Here is a 19,341-nt window from a genome sequence, read left to right as displayed (position 1 = left end):
AAGGGTTTATCTAAGTATACATCTTCAATTAACCTTTGAAGGTGGAATAAAAGCTGGCTGAAAAGGGTAGCTTCAGTAGGGGCAAACATACATTCAGTAGGTGTTACTACAAACATAGTGTGTATATACACAAGTGCTCTCTGCCAGAGTGAATCGTCCGTTAGTAACTGACGTCACACACATCTCCAGCATTGCAATCTGGCACTCCAAGTGGCAGAACCAACATGCGTTTTCTGATGGAACGTCAGCTAATCATCAGCCTCCCTCCGGGCGTCAGTCCGCGGATTGTCCCAACTGTGCTTGCCATGATGTGTGCAAGAGGACCTCCCAGGAAAGACTCATCTCACCATCACCGAGTTTCTCAATCCACACCCCCAAAAGCAGTTGTTAATTGGACTTCGTCGCGGCCATAGATGAACTGCCAGGCACTTGATGCGGCCGTTGTGGACGGTAAGTAAACCCATGCCTTGGCAGCGCGCCGACACCATTCAATCCCAGCTTATCCGACTCCTTCCTCAATTAGCCTTCCCTGCAGGGCACGAGGTATTATCCGTTGTACCTCATGGGAAAACCAGGGTATGTAGAATTACATTTGACCACCAAAGAATACGTCCACCCTAGTGACTAACGCCCAATACACACGGGTAGTGGTCAAAAGGGCTGCGTGTCGACTTGATTGTAAATGGCCAGAAGGAACAATACTTTCTCAAGGCAAGTCTGAGTTCTTTGCGCATTTGGTATGATTGTGTGCTGATAATTTAATACGCAGCTCATCGAACGGGCTGAACGGACCGATATGGCAAGAGCTGAGTATGAGTCCCAGCAAGCCCTTTCGGCTATCATCCCAAACAATGCCGTCGCCCCGATTGCCTGGGGATACTTCGAGGAGAGTAAGACCAAGTCATTCTATTTGACCCGCTTCCGTAATTTGGAGCCCGAAGTACCTCCTTTGCCTGAGTTCTTAGCCGTCATCAAAAGGCTGCATCAGACATCTGTTTCGCCGACTGGCAAATTCGGCTTCCACTGCAGAACATATTGGGGTCCGCCTGTGATGGGAAACGAGTGGACGGATAGCTGGGAAGAGTTCTGGGGCCGTCAATTTCGCCGCGATGTCGCCTATGCCCAGAAAGTCCACGGTAAAGACGACGATCTGCACAAGTTGACCGAAGAATTCATACGAAAGGTGGTGGCTAGTCTGCTCCGTCCTTTGCAGACGGGTGGGCGCAGCATCAAACCCTCACTTTGCCATGGCGATCTGTGGGATGGCATTTTGCAGATGGACGTGGATACAGGACAAACGATTCTGTTTGATTCATGTGCTTTCTACGGACATGCGGAAGGTAGTTCCGCCTCAAGGTCCGAATAGGCATTGTAGCTGACTGGTCTTGACACAACACTACAGTCGACCTTCAAGCCATAGGAGAGCCTCGATACGATCTCCAGATGGATGTGGTCGAGCTTTACAAGACTGAAGTTGGAGTCTCTGAGCCGCAAGAAGACTTCTATGACCGACACTATCTATACGGGATGTGAGTCCGTTCCACGGCCTATTTCGGGTGATGATGCTCACAGTACAAGTCGAAACGACGTTGTGGTAGCTGCAATATGCCCGGAATGGCACAAGCTCCTGGACACGTAAGCATGAGACCAAACGCATGTGCATCTACATGCCAAGATGTTAATCAAAATTTGTATCAGAGCGAAAGATAAGATGCGGGAGCTTATACAGAAATTCCCACATGGGTTTGACGACTTTATCAGTTGAGACCGGTTGGGAACCATCATGCGTTCTTTTCATTGGATGGACAGACAGCAAGTCCTGTTTGATGTTCATGATGACTTTTGTGCGATGTACTGGGGTAAAATATAACACGCACCTGTTCATTTCATCCTGACGCCGTCACACTAGCTTCCCCTGCCCCCGAACTGGAGTTGTGTTCCATATGATCAGGAAGACAAGCAGAGGGAACCAGGCCATACCTGGTCTTCCCAAAGGAGGTCAATGAGTGCTTGGATTTGGGCCATGTAAACGGATCAACTTGTCTCCTCGTGCTAGGCCAAATGACCCAAGCAATAATCAGAAATCAGCGAATGAAGATGCATCCAGCGAGCTACCCTGCAAAAACGACCCATACCATGTCTTCACTTATATACATCCATACGACTATAGCAGGATAACCCTGTCCCTAGTTTCATCAGAAAAGACAATGCCAGCTAATGGGCGAGTATCAGCGCTTGATGTCTGATTTAACATTATGTCAGCAATCTTACCGCGAAATGTCGATCCGACGCCTTGGATTGATTCCCTTGCTTGTCTTACTACCTCACCTCGGGGTCTTGTTTCGCGTTGACGGCACTGACTTGCGAATTAAATCTCAGTGAAAGTTTATTGGAGTCAACGGTCCCTTCCTCCTCTTCAATCGACGGCGTCACGGTCTTCGTACGTAAATCATGGATCTCAGTGCTATCCTCAACGACGTCCAGGACGATGAAGGTGCTCCTTTCAAGGGAGAGGCAGAGGCAACGCGGATAACAGAGACACGCCATGGTCCGTCCCGTCTCCTCCGCCTGCCCGCCGCGCTTCACGACCCGATAATTTCTCATTTAACCAACCGGGACATTAAGAGCCTCCGGTTGACATGCACTTTCTTCCACGATATCGCGCGCCTACGCCTACATCGCGTTTTCATTTCCGCCCACCACCGCGACGTACAAGTCCTCCGCGCCATTGCTGACAGCGACGCATTTCGTTCCGGTGTTACCGAGCTGATATGGGACGACGCGCGCCTCAGCAACTTTCCACATCTAGCTCAGGCACACGATGAAAATGTCAAGGACAACAACTCTGAGACACACGACAACAACGACAGTGAGGTCCCAAAATGGTTCGTCGACGCATGTAACGGGAACATAGACGACCTCAACAGCCGCAAAGGCCTAGACGCTGACCGCCCCGAGCATGCCGCCCAGGCTGAGCAGCTGAACACACGCCTACCAGCAGCCGCCTGCTGGGCACACTACCGGGAGCTGCTCCAGCAGCAAGACGCCGTCCTCTCATCTGGAGCCGATGAGGCCGCCTTCCGCTATGCCCTGCAGCAGTTCCCTTCGCTCGAGCGCGTCACCATCACGCCGGCCGCCCACGGTTGGCTGTTCAGCCCGCTCTACGAGACCCCGACGATCCGCACTCTCCCCAACGGCTTCAATTATCCCATCCCCCGCGGTTGGCCCACCGCCCCGGATGGCTGCCCTCCGCACAGCATGCGGCCCTGGCCCGGAGATGGCGAGGGTGAGGCATACAAAGACCAGTGGCGTGGCGTCCGCCTCGCCCTCCGCGTGCTGGCCGAGCCCCAGACGGAGCACAGCGTCACCGAGTTCGTCCTCGACGCGCACCACCTCGACACAGGCCTGAACTGCCGCATCTTCGAGCACCCAGCAGCACAAGCAAGCGCCGAGTACACCAACCTCTGCGCCCTCCTGCGCCGGCCCGGCTTCGCCCGCCTGGGCCTCGCGCTCGCCGTCGGCGGCCAGGAGCACCTGGGCTGGCCCGCCCTGCGCGGGGGCCACCTGCGCGCCGCGCTGGAGGGAGCCCCGGACCTGCGGCACTTCAGCCTGCGGACGAACGTGGTGCCGGACCCGGACGCGCGCGCGCTGGTGCGAGGCAGCGGGGGGAATGCCGAGCACCACGTGCCGCTGGGGATTTTATGGCCCGTGGAGTCGTGGACGCGGCTCCGGCACTTTGGACTCTCTGGCTTCCTCGTCACGCAGGAGGATGTGATATCGCTGCTGAGGGCGTTGCCTGGCTCGCTGCGGTCGGTGGGGCTGAGCTTCTTGCACTTTGTCGATAACGGCGGCGACTGGCGTGGTTTGCTGGGGGAGATGCGTGATACACTTGACTGGCGGGAGCGGGAGGCGGCTTGTAGGCCGGATGTGGTCGTTGGGCACGCGCTGATCGTGCCGCGGTGTGGGCGGGCTGTGTGGGCCGACCGCGAGGCCGTGGGCAGCTTCCTGTATGGCGATGGGCCGAACCCGTTTGGGGACGAGGGGGAACCTGCGCCGAACCAGATCGTGATGGGAAATGGGGCGGGTGTCGAGCGGGATGCCCTTGACCCGAGCCATGAGCGACCTTATGTGGATAATTTCGAGTTGATGAGGCTGGGACTTGTGAAGAAGGCGCCGTGGCTGGAGCGAGATGTGTAAGTGGTGAAGATGTTTGCGGCGTTGATTACGCCTTTGTTGGATCAAGAATCATACTACCTAGTCGTACATTGCTTAATATTATGTGTAGAGTCTAGCAACATTTTAAAATAGATTGATAACATACACTCCTCGGTCAAAACATGCGACGTATCAATCGATTTGGAGAGGCAGTTGTTTGTAAAGGTCATAGGATCTACACTCGAACTCATGTCCTGCAACGTACATCTGACATGGACTTAGCATCAAAAGCTTCTTTAAGTATACCTAGTAGTACCATATCATTGAAGACATCCACGCTACGACTCTCAATGGACGTGACCTTCTCGGCCACGTAGTTCGGCAACAAGGTATTGGTACTCTGAGTTGTCAAGTCACGACAATCCTAACCCCAGTAGCCACTGCCGCAACACTGGGTATTCTTGCCATAAGTACTGCTCTAGGTGTATTCCATTCGCTCGAGAACCTTGGGTATTGGTGGAACTACAGAAACGAATGGGACTAGTGCAGGTCGAGATTGATTGGATGCCTTGAAGCATTAACGGATCACTGATCACTGATCACTAATACCGAGAGTCTCGAGCATAAAACGTGAAGATTACACGTGGGATAGAGTTTCGATCTGTGGGGTATGCCCGGTCAAATCCAAATTGCATTTCTCGGCAATGTCCCAACACCATCTCGCCAAAAGAGAGCGTGAGTCTAAAACAGACGGTAAATGTATTAGTCTATACGCGGCCTATACGCCGTTACTTAGTCACCTCTAAGCCACAAACTATTAATCAGCACGAGGACTCTATTTTGCTAGCTATTTAAGTGAGAATTGGGAGACCGAACCTTAGCCGAATGTTCGCCTATATATATGGGTCAAATTCCCCTTCTTTGAATAGCTAATATATATGAATTATGGTCCTGAATTCTTACAGTAAGCAAATGCAAACCCTATGGTTTTCTCGGTGAGAGAAGTCATACCAACGACCGTAAATATTTCTGTCTGCAGCCACGGCAAATTCCCATCTATCCCCGGATAGATCTACACACAAGGTGGGTCACGGACAGCCAACTAAGAGATGTGGATCTCGTCGTTTGGAGAAGTGGCCCTTTCCAGATCCCAAGTTCGGTTGGCGATTCATCCTTTTGTGGGCTTTTGGACCTAGGTATAATAGCCCGCAAAAGCTGTTCTCAATCTTGCGACCCAGCACTCTTCGACTTCTTTTCCAGCCCGGTGCATAGAGATTCATCGCAAGGTTCTATTTTCTCACCTCTACTGGCGCTCGAGTCAAGTCCCGGTCATCATTCACCTCTATTTCCGAGCGCGCCTCCAAAAAAAAAAAAACAGTATCAGAATGGCAAACATAAGCAAGTACCCTCTGGTGTCCTACCAGCCCTTCCGCCTCCTCTACCAGCTCGCTGCGGCGGCATCTATAATAGCACGCCTCCCCGTCTGGATCGTCATTGGCCTCGTCCCGTCACTGCGGCCCAACAGACAGTGGTCATGTCTCCAGACCGTGGTGGCGCGCTTCCTCCGCGCCTCACTGCACAAGGACTCGGTCATCGGCCTCGGCGAGGCAGAGACACCAGTCCCTCACGCCTCCCCGCGGCGAGGGCGACCGCTTCGTGGTCGTCCAGCCGTTCGACGCGCACCTGTACACGGGGCCCCTCTCCTCAGACCCCTCCGTGACCCCGGAACCCGTGGGCGGCATCTGGCGGCCGGGCCCTCCACCGCCGTCCCTAGGCGCGGCAGCAAGCAGCCTGAAGAAGGTGGTAATGCACATCCACGGCGGCGCCTTCGTGCGCGACCACCCGCTCACCCCGGCGTCGGGCTTCTTCTCAGCGCCACCCTCCTCGCCCACGCGGGCGCCGACGCCGTCTTCTCGCCGCGGTACCGCCTCTCGGGCCACGGCGGGCGCAACCCCTTCCCCGCGCGCTGCAGGAGCGCGCTGACGGCGTACCTGTATCTCGTGCGCGGGCTTGGCCTCCCTCCGCAAGCCGTGACGCTCTCGGGCGACAGCGCAGGCGGGAACATCGCCGTCGCGCTGCTGCGGTACCTGAGCGAGCACGGCGGGGAGCTCGGGGTGCCGCCGCCCGGGCGGGTCGTCCTGATCGCGCCGTGGGTCGCGCCCGCGGCGTGTTTCCCGCGGCGGCCGGTGGGCGAGCCGTCCGTGGAGGAGATGGCGCACTACGGCTCGGACATCCTCCCGGCGTCGTTCATGCAGTGGGGCGTGAGGACGTACGCGCCGGAAGGGGACGTCGAGGCCACGAGGGATAACCCGTACATCCAGGCGCTGGGCCACCCTTTCAGGGCGCGGGCGCCGGTGCTGGTGAGCGTGGGCGGGGCCGAGATCCTGTCGACGGACGGGGCGGCGTGGGCGCGCGAGATGGTGGGCTACGAGGGCGGCGGCGTCAACGAGGTCGAGGTTCACATCGAGGTGGACGCGCCGCACGACACGCTGCTTGCTGGGGATTCCCTGAAGTGGGAGGATAGTGCGGCGAGGGTTGCTGCTAGGATTGGGGAGTTCATTGACAAAACCCAGGCGTGATAGGTATATCGTATGTCTCTGAGGCATGAGGCTGGGTTAGGCTCGTGCTCGTACTCGTACTTGCCGGTCGAGCGAGGGTGGGCCTAGGTTATTGAGAGACATGTCTGCACACTCTGGTCATTTAATCTGGAGTTTCTCATGTACATCGAATCCCTTGTGCTGTGGATTTGTCGTCGATATGTATTGGATGCCCAATGCTAGTCTAAGCACATATCATGGATATCTTGACACTAGTACGTACACTCATTCCAACATCGCATTACCAGGACTGCAACCTAAGAACCACCACAATTTTGCACCTCGTGTCAAAAAGAGAACAAATCAAAGGGCATCAGGCCCAGAATATTCAAAGTGCCTCTGAGTCCCTTGGCATCTGTCGATAAATTGTGCGGTACACTTGCTTCTAGCTCACTTGTGTCACATGGCAACGTAGCACGCATCATACGTTCAACGGCCATCTAATTTCTACGGAATTACACTTGGATACTCACGACCCGCGCTATACGAGGATTTCTTGACAATCGCAAACAAAAAATTGCCTGTCCGCTCTGTGTAAGCAGCCAGGACGAACATAGACCCCGTCGACAGCCCGTTTTGTATGCACACAGCTCAGAAACCCCACACCCCACCCCCCACTCGGGAGAGACACAGCAAGAAGCAAAGGGCACCTACTTGGATGCCATCTATACTTACCAACCATACCTACGATATAATAAATTCCCCGTGATCAAGACACCACTGCATGCACGGCCAAAAGGGGACAAAAAATTCACCGGCGGCGATCACTCCTCCTCCCACAGGGCAGACCGAGACAAGTGATCTACACGGAGAGGGAGATAGACACGGGTCTTTCACTGGCTCGATCCATGGGGGGCCCGCATGGAAGCTTAAACCCTAAAGAACATGCAGCAGCCCCCAGGCTGATCGACCACAGGGGACCACACAGGGCTCTCAACTTTCTTTTGCTCGCTTTTCCGTTATTTTCCTATCCATCCATCCCCCCATTCATGGTGTGGACGGCTGGGTGGGCTCCTGCGTGCGTGCGTGCTGATGATGATCATGAGCAGGACCCTTTCTGCCAGCCCGCCCGGCGCATCAGCCACATAGAAGTTGTACATGCACACACATATGCGAGGACGTTGGGACGAGGGGTGATGGGCAGGTTGCGGTCATTGGCCGGGCCACAAGGGTGCCATGAGTCGAGCCCGGCAGCGTGTACATACTACACAGTAGCTTAGGCGCTAGACCTGGCGCGGATTCCAGCGCTGTTGGGCGAAGAAAAAGGCTACCGCTTGCTGCCCTGTTTCTCCGAGCACCTGGGAGCCTAACGATGAACATCCAGAACAAGGACTAGAAGCCGAGCCGTTCAAGCCACCGGCCGGCGGCGGTGTTGTGTTTGCTGGTTTTCCGCGCAGCACCCGTTGGTGGGGGAGAACGGACGCTGACGGGCGGTAGACGGCGCGGACTGTGGTCTGGATTGTTTTCAGTCTAAGCACGCGGTCTAGTCGGGCTTGCAGATCGGGGGCCTGCGGCTCGCCCGGCAGTTGCTCCCCGCCCACCAGGTCAACTTCGAGCACCTGTAAACCACGCTTGCACCGGCCGTCGCTTGCCGGGATGCACGCTGCTGCGAGCTGATGATCTTGCGGCCTTATATCTCATCCAGCAGATCGGTGTGCCCATTGTGGCTGTCAGGCCTTCTTCCCTTTCTTCCATCCGTCTGCGAATGGAACACCGTCCGCAATGACAATGGGTCCGCAACTGGATGTGATCGATCCAATTTTCCCGACGGGGGAAAGTGGAAGAGACAGAGAGAGTTCGCCAGGGCCCTGGTGGCCTGGGGGCCTCGGCTCCACAGACTCACCTAACCCTTGTCTATAATCTCGCTGACATGATTAAGTGGCAGGTGGACGGGCTACAGGTGGTCTGTCTACCGGTGACACTTACTGCTGGGCAAATACGCCGCGGCTCGCTTGCGACGTCGAACCCTCCGACGTGTGCTGAACCCTTTTCCGCCTCTCTCGAAGAGAAAGGGTCCGACCATCATTGATGGAGCCGACGCGTTGGCATTTGTGGCCGTTGCGGTCGTGCCGCCCGCCAACTTGACTCGAAGCGAATGCGATGCCAAGGGTGCTTGATCCATGAAGAAACGTGGATACGGGAGGGTACGGAGTACTTTAAACTCTAGCCCATCTCCCAGGTGTGGATGCCATTGCGTTATCGGTCACAGGCCACACAGTGTCCGGCCCTCCTCTCTTGTGGGCAGCGCCTCTGCTTGCTGGAATTGTCAACCAAGCCCACAAACATGGTCGATGGCCGAGGGTTCAGTAGCCACGGTTGTGACCCCCTCAGACAGATGCAGTGCAAGCTAGGGTGCATCCAGCGCTCGAATATCAGCGCAACAAATCTAGAAAGGCAAGCCTCGAGAGCCTCTCACATGTTCAAAGTCTCGCAGGGGCCTCCATGAGTGGCGCTGCTGGGAGAGGTGAAAGGGCAAGCTGTTGCTCGACTCCGCTGCAAAACCCAATGAGGATGAACCGCTGCAGCGAAGCATCGTAGAAACTTCATGGCACTGACACATATACTGGAGAGCTCCTGCAGAAGCCATAGCTCTGTGCTGCCGTGAAGGTTTCAAGTGGTAGCATGTACCGGGTACCCAAGCCTGGAATACAGACGTCCAGGGCCACGGCTAGCCAGCACCTGTATCAGATACATGGGCGGACGAGGGGCATGGCGGACAAGGCACCAAACAGCGCCTGGCAGTTGAGGATCGCGATGAATGATCGACCGTACAAACTTCCTGATCGGAACGACCCCTCGTGGTGACCCCGTAGCCACGTGTGGCCAGGGGAGATTGGCGGTCGGCGGAAGTGAGCGAGAGCTCTGATGACGGTGATCTCCGGTCTGGCAGAAGTTCAGAATGTTGGACGATGGACGTGTGTGCTGGTGGAAACGGATGGCAACTGCCGAGATGGGTTGTGGGACTTGTGATCCCAAAGAGGTGGTTTTTTTCTTTTCCTTTCTTACCGCGACAAGAGCGAGCGCCATGTGAGGGAAGTGAGGCGCATGGGCAAGTAGTTTACATTCAGTACTGTGCCGCACTCGAACGGCCCTGCTGTGATGCTAGCTGCATGCAACGTGCATGCAGCTGTTGCCCACTCGGGAGCTCGGTCGGTGGCAGTGATTGGGCAATTGAAGGCCTCCATGTGGTGCGGTCGCAGATGTCACTCCCAATTGGACCTTGGATGGTAGTATAGTGCAGGGCAGGCGGCTTGGCCATGAGCCCTCCCCGCGAGGATTGGAGCTCCCAGTGATATGGAGAGCTATGCTATCGCAGCTGCTGGCGGCATCTGAAGAGCTCGAATGCCTGCAGGGTAGTCTGGGAAGTGCCAGGTTCGTGGCAGGAGGTGGGCTTGCAATATACTGTACACAGTAGTGTGTAGAGTGGCAGACCATGGGGTCTAGTGCAGGTCTACTGCTTTCGGCAATCGAGTTTCCAAGCAGCACCAGTGCCAATCTCGCGCTGATCCATCGTTGACAGGCCAGGGGGGTAAATTGCAGGCGAGGCTGTATCCGGCAACGAAGCAGATCAAGCGAGGAGAACCCACCGGGGACTCGACGGAGCCAGTTTCATCGCCTGGTCGCCCATGGCGTAGGCGTATGCGCAGGCGCGGGTGCGAGCGCGGTGGCCAGAGCTCGAGCTCAGGGTCTGTCTGTCTGCCTGCCTTGGCCGTCTGGCTCAATGGAGCAGGAACTTGAATGGGAAGGGGGAGAGGGGAGATGCTATGACGTGCCCCACCGAGCGTGTGAGTGGGCCATGCATCTCATAAACATGGGACGAAGTCATAGCTTGAGAAGGTTGGCCGGCGTCCGCGGTGGTATGGGAGGTGGGGAGACTTTGAGGGCGGGTGCTGAGTTTGGACGGGATGGTCAGTTCTGGCCTGGGCCCGGTCGGGGCATATGCGCCTTGGCACCAGTAGGTGATGAGGCTGTTCGAGAGGGCACTCGACAAGGCCTGTTTGTTTGCTTTTAAGGTATCCGGGATATGCAGGATCTCCAGATCCAGGAAGCTAAAACGGGCATCACTGGAGACAGGATTGGACTGAAACAGGGCGTCACCTTGTCAGCACGTTGTGTTCGGGTCGAGTGTGATTGATGAGTTGAAGTCATGATGATGACGACGTTGATGTTGCCGCTGCCGTTGCGCACTATTTTGGAAGCCACGAGCCCAGAACCAAATCGAACCGTTTGGGACAGAACGGGCAAGGCGCGCTGGCTGGGCTGGGACGGCTTAAACTGTGGCCCAGACTATGGGGACAACTTGGTCAGCAACCGATCGCTGGTGCTGGTGCGTGGTGCTGGTGAGCTGAAGGAGCTGAGCGGAGGTGGCAGTGGAGGTGGTTCGTACCAGCCTACCGTGCCGTGCTATACGTGGACTATGCGCGCAGAAGGTATCGAGGTACTTCTCCACGCACTATATCTGCATCCTGCAGGCTCTAAATTGGGTTCGCCCGTGCGCATGGGTCCGTCTCCCCTTCCCGAGGCATCTTGTCTCTCTTCCACTGAGGGCCCGTCGCAGCGTCGAATGGGCCCTCGTCCTGCCTGAAATCTCGACAATGGGGCCCCGGCCAGGGATTTTTATCTCCATGTGTGGGTGTGGCAGCCTGACAGGTCCCAGAGCTGTCCAGAGCTGTCCAGCACTCAATCGATCCTGGGGTCTGCCTTTTGCTAGCCGTGGCATCGCCTGGCATGATCCGGATGACAGCCAGACTTTCATGCGAGGCAAGGGGCAGCAGTGGACTGCCTAGGTACATCCACACAGTCAGTCAGGCCCAAATTGTGATTACTGTACTGCTACTGTGCTTATCAGACCGGAACAGCGTGCATCCTCAGACATCAATTCATTTAAACCGCCTCAAAATCCAAATCGGACCAGTCCTCACCAGAACGAGGCGACCGAAAACGCGTGCTGCGGGATGACACGACACTGTGGAGTGCATATGCCCCAGCGTCAGTTCCAGAGACATTGCTAAGGCCGAGGCATAGCGCTGGGGAAGAATAGGTAACAGGACACCAGAGTCATAGAACGGGCGACAGAGGGAGGAGAGAAGGGAAAAGAGGGGGCCCCGACCAACCCTGCACGGTATCTATCCGTGCAGCACTGCGCACCACGGCGCAGTGATTAGCACAGTATGCGCCAGCGGCACGCTTTCCTTGCCCACGATTCATCGCACCGTTTCGTTTCGCTCCCTCATAGCGTACCTTCGTACCCTCGTACCTCTACCCGGGTTCCTACCGCGTCCATCCCACGGGAGCCCACGGGCCACGGACCACCTCAATCTCACAATCTCCTCCCCATGAACCGTTGCCTTGCCTCGCCTTACCTTGCATTGCCCTGCCAATTTGGTTACCTTCCATTCTGAAATAGGTAGTCAAGGTCGAAGCCTGCATTGGCTTGCATTACCTTATCCTGCCATGCATCGTCTCCCACGCTTCTCTTCCTTACCACTTCGACTCCGGCTCTGATACTTCTGACCCTCCTTTCCTTGGAACATCACCACCACCGCGACTTCGTCTCCACTTGACGTGACCAGCCCGGTCTGTTATTCGACTTACGTTCTCTCTTCGCCCTTCCAACTTCCATTCGCATTCAACAGAGCTTTCTACGAGTCGCGCATTTCGGTATCGTGTCTCTCCGGTCCTTGATCGACCAGCCAACGCCAGGCTCTGCGGCACTCGGCCGAAGCAAACCCACCAAGGCTTTGGTCGCGTTGCGCTGGGAATCAGCATCTTCGAGGGGGCCGGTTTTCCAAGTTGTTACGACTGGTTCTCGGAAGTTGTCCTGGGGCTTGCCAGGCCAGCCGGAGCTGAATTGGCTCAACCTGTGTATTTGTGTTCGCGTCTGGCGTCGGTCTCTAACGTGTGCGGATGTTATGGCGTTGCGCAAGAGTCCGGTTCCTGTAAGTGACGTCTCGTCCCATCTCGACTGCCTTTTTTTATTTCAGCACTGCCCACACTCTACGACTCAACGATTCAACAAGCCCCATCGGATTGCCGTCTCCTGTCTGGCTGCTTGCCACGGCCTGCTGTCGGGATGCCAGTCACGCCTCGCTTGTTGCCTCTGTGTGACGGCCTCCGATTCTGCTTACCCCGACGTAACCAATCAACACAACAACCAACTCCCAGGATCGCACGCTTCTTGGCACGCCACCATTAGATTTGCATCCCCTTGCCTCTCTCCTCACGCTGCGCCTCTTATCACTATTCTCCCCAACAGCTGTCAACAATCCGCTCGGACCACTCCAAGTCTCAAATGCCTGTTTCTAACCGTGGCTGCAGTGAGCACCCGCAGACGTTCGTCTGCCCACCAAGGCGATGACGAGCCAAGAGATGGAACCTGACCGCGATCCTCCGCTGCTTCCACTCCAAGGGCCCCGTATAATGCCCCCCGCCAACAACAAATCCAGCCCACGACAGCAAGCAAGACGCCCTCCGCAAAACTCGTACCAAAAGAAGGATGTCGCAAGGGCTCCCGTCTTCCTGCGACCAGCACCCCGAGATGCTACCAAAGCTAGGCGGCCTATACCGCCCAGGCGGGCTCCCGATCCGAGCGCACCGACCGTCGCCGCGAACAAGCCCCGGACTCGCACCATGGCCACCCAGAAGGTGAACCCGCTATTGCCAGTGACGGAGCGGAAGAGCCAGGAGGAGAAGGCGGCGTCGCGGCGGCCAAGGAAGAACTCAGACCACGACAAATGGGACATCACGCCCGACGGCGGGTCGGCTGGGCGCGAAGGGAGGCAATTCACCGTGGCAAACGTCGGCAACAATGGTCGCATATACCTAAGGTACGTCCCCCAAAGCATACGTCGGTTGCTGGCTCTGTCGGCTAGCCATATACCCGGCCGAGGAAAATATAAAACTCCATCATAGTGCAATCGCTGACCTCGGCTACTTTTGTCTAGGCCCACGGTCCGTCCAGCACACCAGAGGCACCCACAGCCTCAGTTTGTCTTTCCGATGACTCCTCCACAAACTGCCGGCCTAGGTTCAATGCCGAGCGAGAATCCGAAGCGGGACACTGCGGTCGACATCAGTCAACTCCAGGGATCCCAGTGGACACCAAGCCTTGTCCCTTCAACGCCGACGACCGTGCTGCTGCGCTCTTACTTGGACGATAGGAAAGCAAGTCTGGGCACGCACCGACGTACTCAGTCTGACTCGACCATCCATGAATCGAGGTCGTCCGTGGCTCGTGAATCTGATCCAGGGGCTTTCAAGATCGTCGTTACGCAGCCGGGCGAGGAACAGAGGCCCAAGACACTGGAAGATTTGGAGGCCGCTACCTCGCCGTTCCTTGAAATTTCCATTCCCTCTTGGAAACTAGGCACCCCACGGTTTTCAGTCAAAGGAACGCCCTTCATCCGAGGTTCTAGTTACGCTCCGACTGAAGATATCCGGTCGAGTAACCAGTCTATGATGAACCGCTCAGGTGGCATGACACCGCGCTTTGCCTCGTCAATGGCTTCTAGGAGGCCCGGGTCCGTTGCTGCAGCACCGCCTCACCTGTCAATTTCACAAAGACCTGCTTGGCTCGGCTCTGGTCTTTCTCCTCATGATGTCTCTCGGGCAAAGTACATGTCACAACAGGTTACGATCGAGCCTGCAATGTTCGACTCTCTGACCTTCAAGCCGGCCTGCGATGATCCTACCATTGTCAGGTACTCCTCATCTTTGACCGGAGCCGTGACCGCGGCAACCCCACCCCGCCTCGTAGCGGAGATTACTTCACCCACGTTTCTCGACTACGAGCTCTTGTCCGACTTTTTTCTCACCTTTCGCGCGTATTTGTCGCCCATGGATCTGCTTAAAATGCTCTTCTCACGGATGCGATGGGCTTTAATCAGGGATGGTGAAGTGGGAGTGGTTGTTCGCGTTCGAACTTTCGTGGCGCTCCGGCACTGGATTTTGAACTACTTCGTGGACGACTTCGTCTGTGAGTACGATATGCGCACAAATTTCTGCAGGCTGCTGAACAGCCTGACGAATGACGTATCGCAAGACTCGAAAGGGCGCAGGGTGCAGCTTAAGATTCTGGCCGAGCTCAAGAAGTGTTGGAGACGTGTTTGTGCTCAATTTTGGGACGGACCTGAGTCCGAAGCTTCGTTGCCACCTGAGGCCCCTATTGCCCCAGGCGGCATACCTGGTCATCGAAATCCCAGCCTGGACCCCGAATTTTGGCAGAGATACCTGGACAACGGCCCGCCAACGCTGGATAACATTCTTGCACCGTTGACGAGCAATCCACCGGATTCAGAGACAAGCTTTTATCGCGATGTCGCCAGGGCCGGTGGCGACGACAATGACTATGGACAAGGCCAGAGACCTGCGACACCCGAGAATCAGATTCACGACAGGAACACGGCTGAGGAGGTGCAAGTCTCCCCGACAAGCATCTCGAGCGGGGACATCGTCTCGTGTTCGTTCCCGACCCGAACTATGAAGTCCTCGAGTCCTGGTTCGAACCATCCTTTGGGTGCACATCCGGTGGACCCGAGCTCCGTCTACAACATGGAGCCTATCGCCACGACACCCCGTGCCCTGATGGGAAAGCGATTGCGCCCCCAACAAGCACACAAGCGTAACGGAAGTCTTTCCGACTCGCTGAGGGAACACAACAACACAACACTCGAGCAGCTTCTCCAGCAGAATACGGAAACTCTGCTTTCGCTTCCCTACGCCGGCAGTCTCGTGAGAGGCAACGTCATGCCTCCAGGCCAAGCATTTGTCGAGATTGTCTCACCGACCTCAACGAACGGTGCAAGCCGACAGACGACTGTGTTTCAACCATACCCGGATGATACTGAAGTAGACAGGGCCGCGGCATCTGCAATGTCTGGACAGGGGATGCGAAAACTTATCTGCGGGGTCCGCCGCGCGCTGAGTACCCGAGGACAGGATGTGTCGCCCACACAAGGAAATTTCAACATTGCGCCCATAGGACCCCGGGGTGTCACGACAAACAGATTGCCCGGGACTGCGATAGTGCCTCAGGCCCGGCCGAGAACGAGTAGTATGCGCCCAGTCGTCCGAATCGATCTACTTGGTGCGGAAATCGTGGAGGATTTCAAGAAGGTGATAAGGGAAGACGCGGCAGCGGAAGCTGCTTTGCAGGGTGTCCAGGGCTCCATACCATCCACTCCGACGACAGTCAGGGGACCTGGGGAAGACGGAGGATACCCGGTACCACACATGGAAACTCTGCGACAGGTCGATCCACAGGACGGCACGCGTCCCTTCAGCGACGGGGGTGTGACCACTGGAAGCAAGTCCATCCTCATCATCGACGATACACTGCGGGTTCCCAACGAGTTTCCCGCAATGACCGGCGCTCTTCCTGCTTTCACTCAATCGGTAGAAGATTTCGCGGACTCTTTCATGCCACAAGGAGCAGATCCGACACCCCCTAGCACACCTCCTGGTCGGATAACAGACACGCCAAGGAGATCTTCATACTTGCTAGGTCAGCACGTCCTCCGCTCAGTCAAGTCATCAGATGCTTTGCCTCCTTTCGTCCCGGACCTGGACTCGCTCGCTGGTGGACAGGCTCACCGGCCATCTGAAGACATGGTCCGCCCATCGCTAGACGCCAGGCTTTCCTCGTCCGAATTTCTGCGGCAGTCATTGAGTCGCCCGCCATTGAGTGGGGTCTATGGGCATGGGCGCCACCGCTCGAGTCGCTCGCTGCGCTCAAACGGCACGATGGGGCTCAGAAAATACGCATCATTTCAAAGTGGAATGGGTCTTCGCTCAACTGTCCGCAGCTTCGACGCGACCACCTACTCTGACAGAGCGTCGATAGAGCAATCATCCGTGCCACCGCCGTTGAGAGTCCTCCGAAGACGCCCAGGCGGAGACCTTAGAGCGGTCAACCGCGTTGGAGACTTGGACCAACATGTGTTGCGTAAGTCGCGCTCTTTGGGGTCTCTTACAACTTACACGGACTCCCTGCGAACCTCGTTCATTCAAAGCCCAGCTGTGGGGCGGGGCTCGACGGGAGTAGTGGACGTTGTCAACAGTGACTACTCTCGGAATCGAGTGGAAGCCTTCTCTCTCGGCGTCATTGCAGAGAAACCGAAGCGAAGGATCTCCCTGCTCAGCACATCTTCCTCTAGGCCCATAATGCGACCTTCATTCGAGGCCGAGGCACAGAAACTCGCAAATATCCCAGACGACGAAGATGATGGTGGGGTTGAGTCGGCACTGCTGAAGCTTGAGGGAAGGTATGAGAGGAGACCGTTCAAGCTGTCTCTCGATGCGACGAACACTTCCATGCTCAACATGGAGAACATCAGTCGCAAATCTCCCCCACCAGAAGATGGGCCCGATTCCAAGGCAGAGAAACGGAAACATCGCCAGGAGCACATTGGAGAAGAAGGTGTCATGGCCCCGGCGCCACCTGCCGAGAGCTCTGCGGATGCCTCGGACTCGACATCTCTGCGCGTTCCTGAAAAGGGCCGGTCCCTGCGCGATGAGGTTGCCTCGTTCCTGTCGGACGGTTCATATGGCTCATATCTGTCAATCCCTCTGTTACAGCGTGAGGCGGTCGACGATGGTCAGAGGAGCCGAGCGGAGTGGACAAATCAGTCCATTCTTCAAGATCCCGAAGATGGCACATCCGCCGACGAACGGGACGGAGGCGACAAAGATCGCTCATATGAATTCGTCAAGAAGTCTGAGAGCATTGAGAAGATCAAGCCGGGAGACACCATGCCGGCGCCCCAGCAACGTGATAAGACGAGAGACTCGTCCCAATCTTTCCTGGACATGGACAGCACTGATGATGAACTGTCCTCAGAGCTGTCGGACAACCCGGCGGAAGACGACGAGGAATTGGACGCCTTCCCCTCTCTACGGCGTGGCGCTACCCTCACCAAGATCCAAACAAACCACACGGCAAAATCGTACAAGACTTTTGGGGCGCAAACGAAGCACACAGTGAGTGTAGCTTCACCGACGTCGGCCTCTGGTCAGACTTTCGAGGTGTCACCCGAGACTGCAGATGTTCCAGAGCTACACAGTGCTCAGATTTGGGGTCAAGACAAAGGACGCAAACCATTGCCTCCCACGCCTGACTACACGCCGACCTTCGAACAGGCAGCGCAGCCTATGAAGACGACGCCCGGTCCAATCAGTGCCAACGAGGCACCGCGCAACGCAGCCACCGTGACAGAACGAGAGAAGACCCGTGACTTCTCTGCGCACCTTCCTTTCATTCTGGCTTTCGACTCGGAAATACTTGCCCAGCAGTTCACGCTCATTGAGAAGGACGCTCTTAATGAGATCGACTGGAAGGAGCTTATTGAAATGCGTTGGAAGAATGCCGAGAACAACGACTGTCGATCATGGGTCCAGTTCCTGCGGGACGCAGATGCCCGAGGTGTCGAAGTGGTGATTGCCCGCTTCAACATTGTCGTCAAATGGGCCGTTTCTGAAATCGTCCTGACTCAAAATATGGAGGAGCGAGCTCGGTGCATCATCAAGTACATCCACATTGCTGCACACTGCAGGCGCTACCGCAACTTCGCCACAATGAGCCAAATCACCATTGCGCTCACAAGCGGCGAAGTCGAGCGCCTGTCTCAGACATGGAGGATGGTGCCGGCCCACGACATGCACACCTTGCGCGAGCTTGAGGCCCTAATCTCGCCGACCCGCAACTTCTACGCTCTACGCTCAGAGATGGAAGGGGGAGGTCTGACCACTCATGACATGGGATGCATTCCCTTCGTGGGCATCTATACCCACGATCTCATCTTCAACGCACAACGGCCAAGCGAAATCGCCAGCAGTCCAACAACGGCACCCCTTGTCAATTTCGAACGTTGCCGGATAGCTGCTGGCGTGGTCAAAACCCTGCTTAGACTGCTAGAGGCAAGCACCACATACGCCTTCCAACCGATCGAAGGCATCACCGAACGCTGTCTTTGGATGAGTGCTTTGTCTGACGATGAGATCCGACGACACTCGCAGCAGCTGCAATGATGAGCAGACCGACAACCAACACGCTCCGCGACTGAACTATCGAGACCGGATGCTTTCTTCACTGAAGTGAATGGAATGATATTAACACGATACCCCTGTATATTCTCTTTCAACCAACGACCGCACATGTTGCTTTTGACGGCACGAAAAGACGCACCCCCACATTAGATCACGGCCTGACACGCACCCCGAGACGGACCCGTACTTACAGTTGTCTCTACATGAACAACTTTCCCCTCTTCACACCGGCCGTTCTTGGCCTTTTCCTATTGCGAACTATTATATACCCATTTAGATGAACACTCGGAGCATCGGGTAATTCCTAATTTCCTAAGTCACGCCTCCCGCGTTACGCCACCGATTTGCACCAGCAGCAGCAGCAGCAGTGGCCGCGGAAGAGCAGCGAGCAAAGCCAGCATTGGTTTCTTCTTTACCTGTGTCCTTGATCGCGACGATCTAATATTTCTTGGATTGACGAATAGAGTCGCCTGTTGGGACGGCGGAAAATCTATGAGCAAACAGCAGGCGTCCTAGCGTCCATTTTGGTGCATCGATCTGGTTTCAA

General features: G+C 56.1%; 4 protein-coding genes across 4 annotated transcripts; all 4 read left to right on the top strand.

The window, feature by feature from the left end:
* Positions 1-796: 796 nt before the first annotated feature.
* Positions 797-1,710, top strand: INS49_013641 (uncharacterized protein; the record flags this gene model as incomplete). The annotated part of the gene is made up of 4 exons (XM_043174338.1): positions 797-1,340; positions 1,403-1,529; positions 1,579-1,635; positions 1,707-1,710. The coding sequence occupies 4 exons, from the start codon at positions 797-799 to the stop codon at positions 1,708-1,710; spliced, it is 732 nt and encodes a 243-aa protein (XP_043021283.1).
* Positions 1,711-2,451: 741 nt separating this feature from the next.
* On the top strand, positions 2,452-4,197 carry INS49_013640 (uncharacterized protein; the record flags this gene model as incomplete). Its single annotated transcript, XM_043174337.1, has 1 exon — positions 2,452-4,197. One exon carries the CDS (start codon positions 2,452-2,454, stop codon positions 4,195-4,197), a length of 1,746 nt encoding a protein of 581 aa, XP_043021282.1.
* A 1,343-nt stretch (positions 4,198-5,540) lies between these two features.
* INS49_013639 (uncharacterized protein) lies at positions 5,541-6,734 on the top strand (the record flags this gene model as incomplete). The annotated part of the gene is made up of 1 exon (XM_043174336.1): positions 5,541-6,734. The coding sequence occupies one exon, from the start codon at positions 5,541-5,543 to the stop codon at positions 6,732-6,734; it is 1,194 nt and encodes a 397-aa protein (XP_043021281.1).
* A 6,387-nt stretch (positions 6,735-13,121) lies between these two features.
* On the top strand, positions 13,122-18,776 carry INS49_013638 (uncharacterized protein; the record flags this gene model as incomplete). Its single annotated transcript, XM_043174335.1, has 2 exons — positions 13,122-13,579; positions 13,697-18,776. 2 exons carry the CDS (start codon positions 13,122-13,124, stop codon positions 18,774-18,776), a joined length of 5,538 nt encoding a protein of 1,845 aa, XP_043021280.1.
* Between the last annotated feature and the right edge of the window lie 565 nt (positions 18,777-19,341).

Source organism: Diaporthe citri (genome assembly GCF_014595645.1).
Source record: "Diaporthe citri strain NFHF-8-4 chromosome Unknown scaffold_7, whole genome shotgun sequence".
NCBI classification, from domain to species: domain Eukaryota; kingdom Fungi; phylum Ascomycota; class Sordariomycetes; order Diaporthales; family Diaporthaceae; genus Diaporthe; species Diaporthe citri.
The sequence above is the reverse complement of the archived record's forward strand: the minus strand, read 5'-3'. Positions and strand labels throughout refer to the sequence as shown.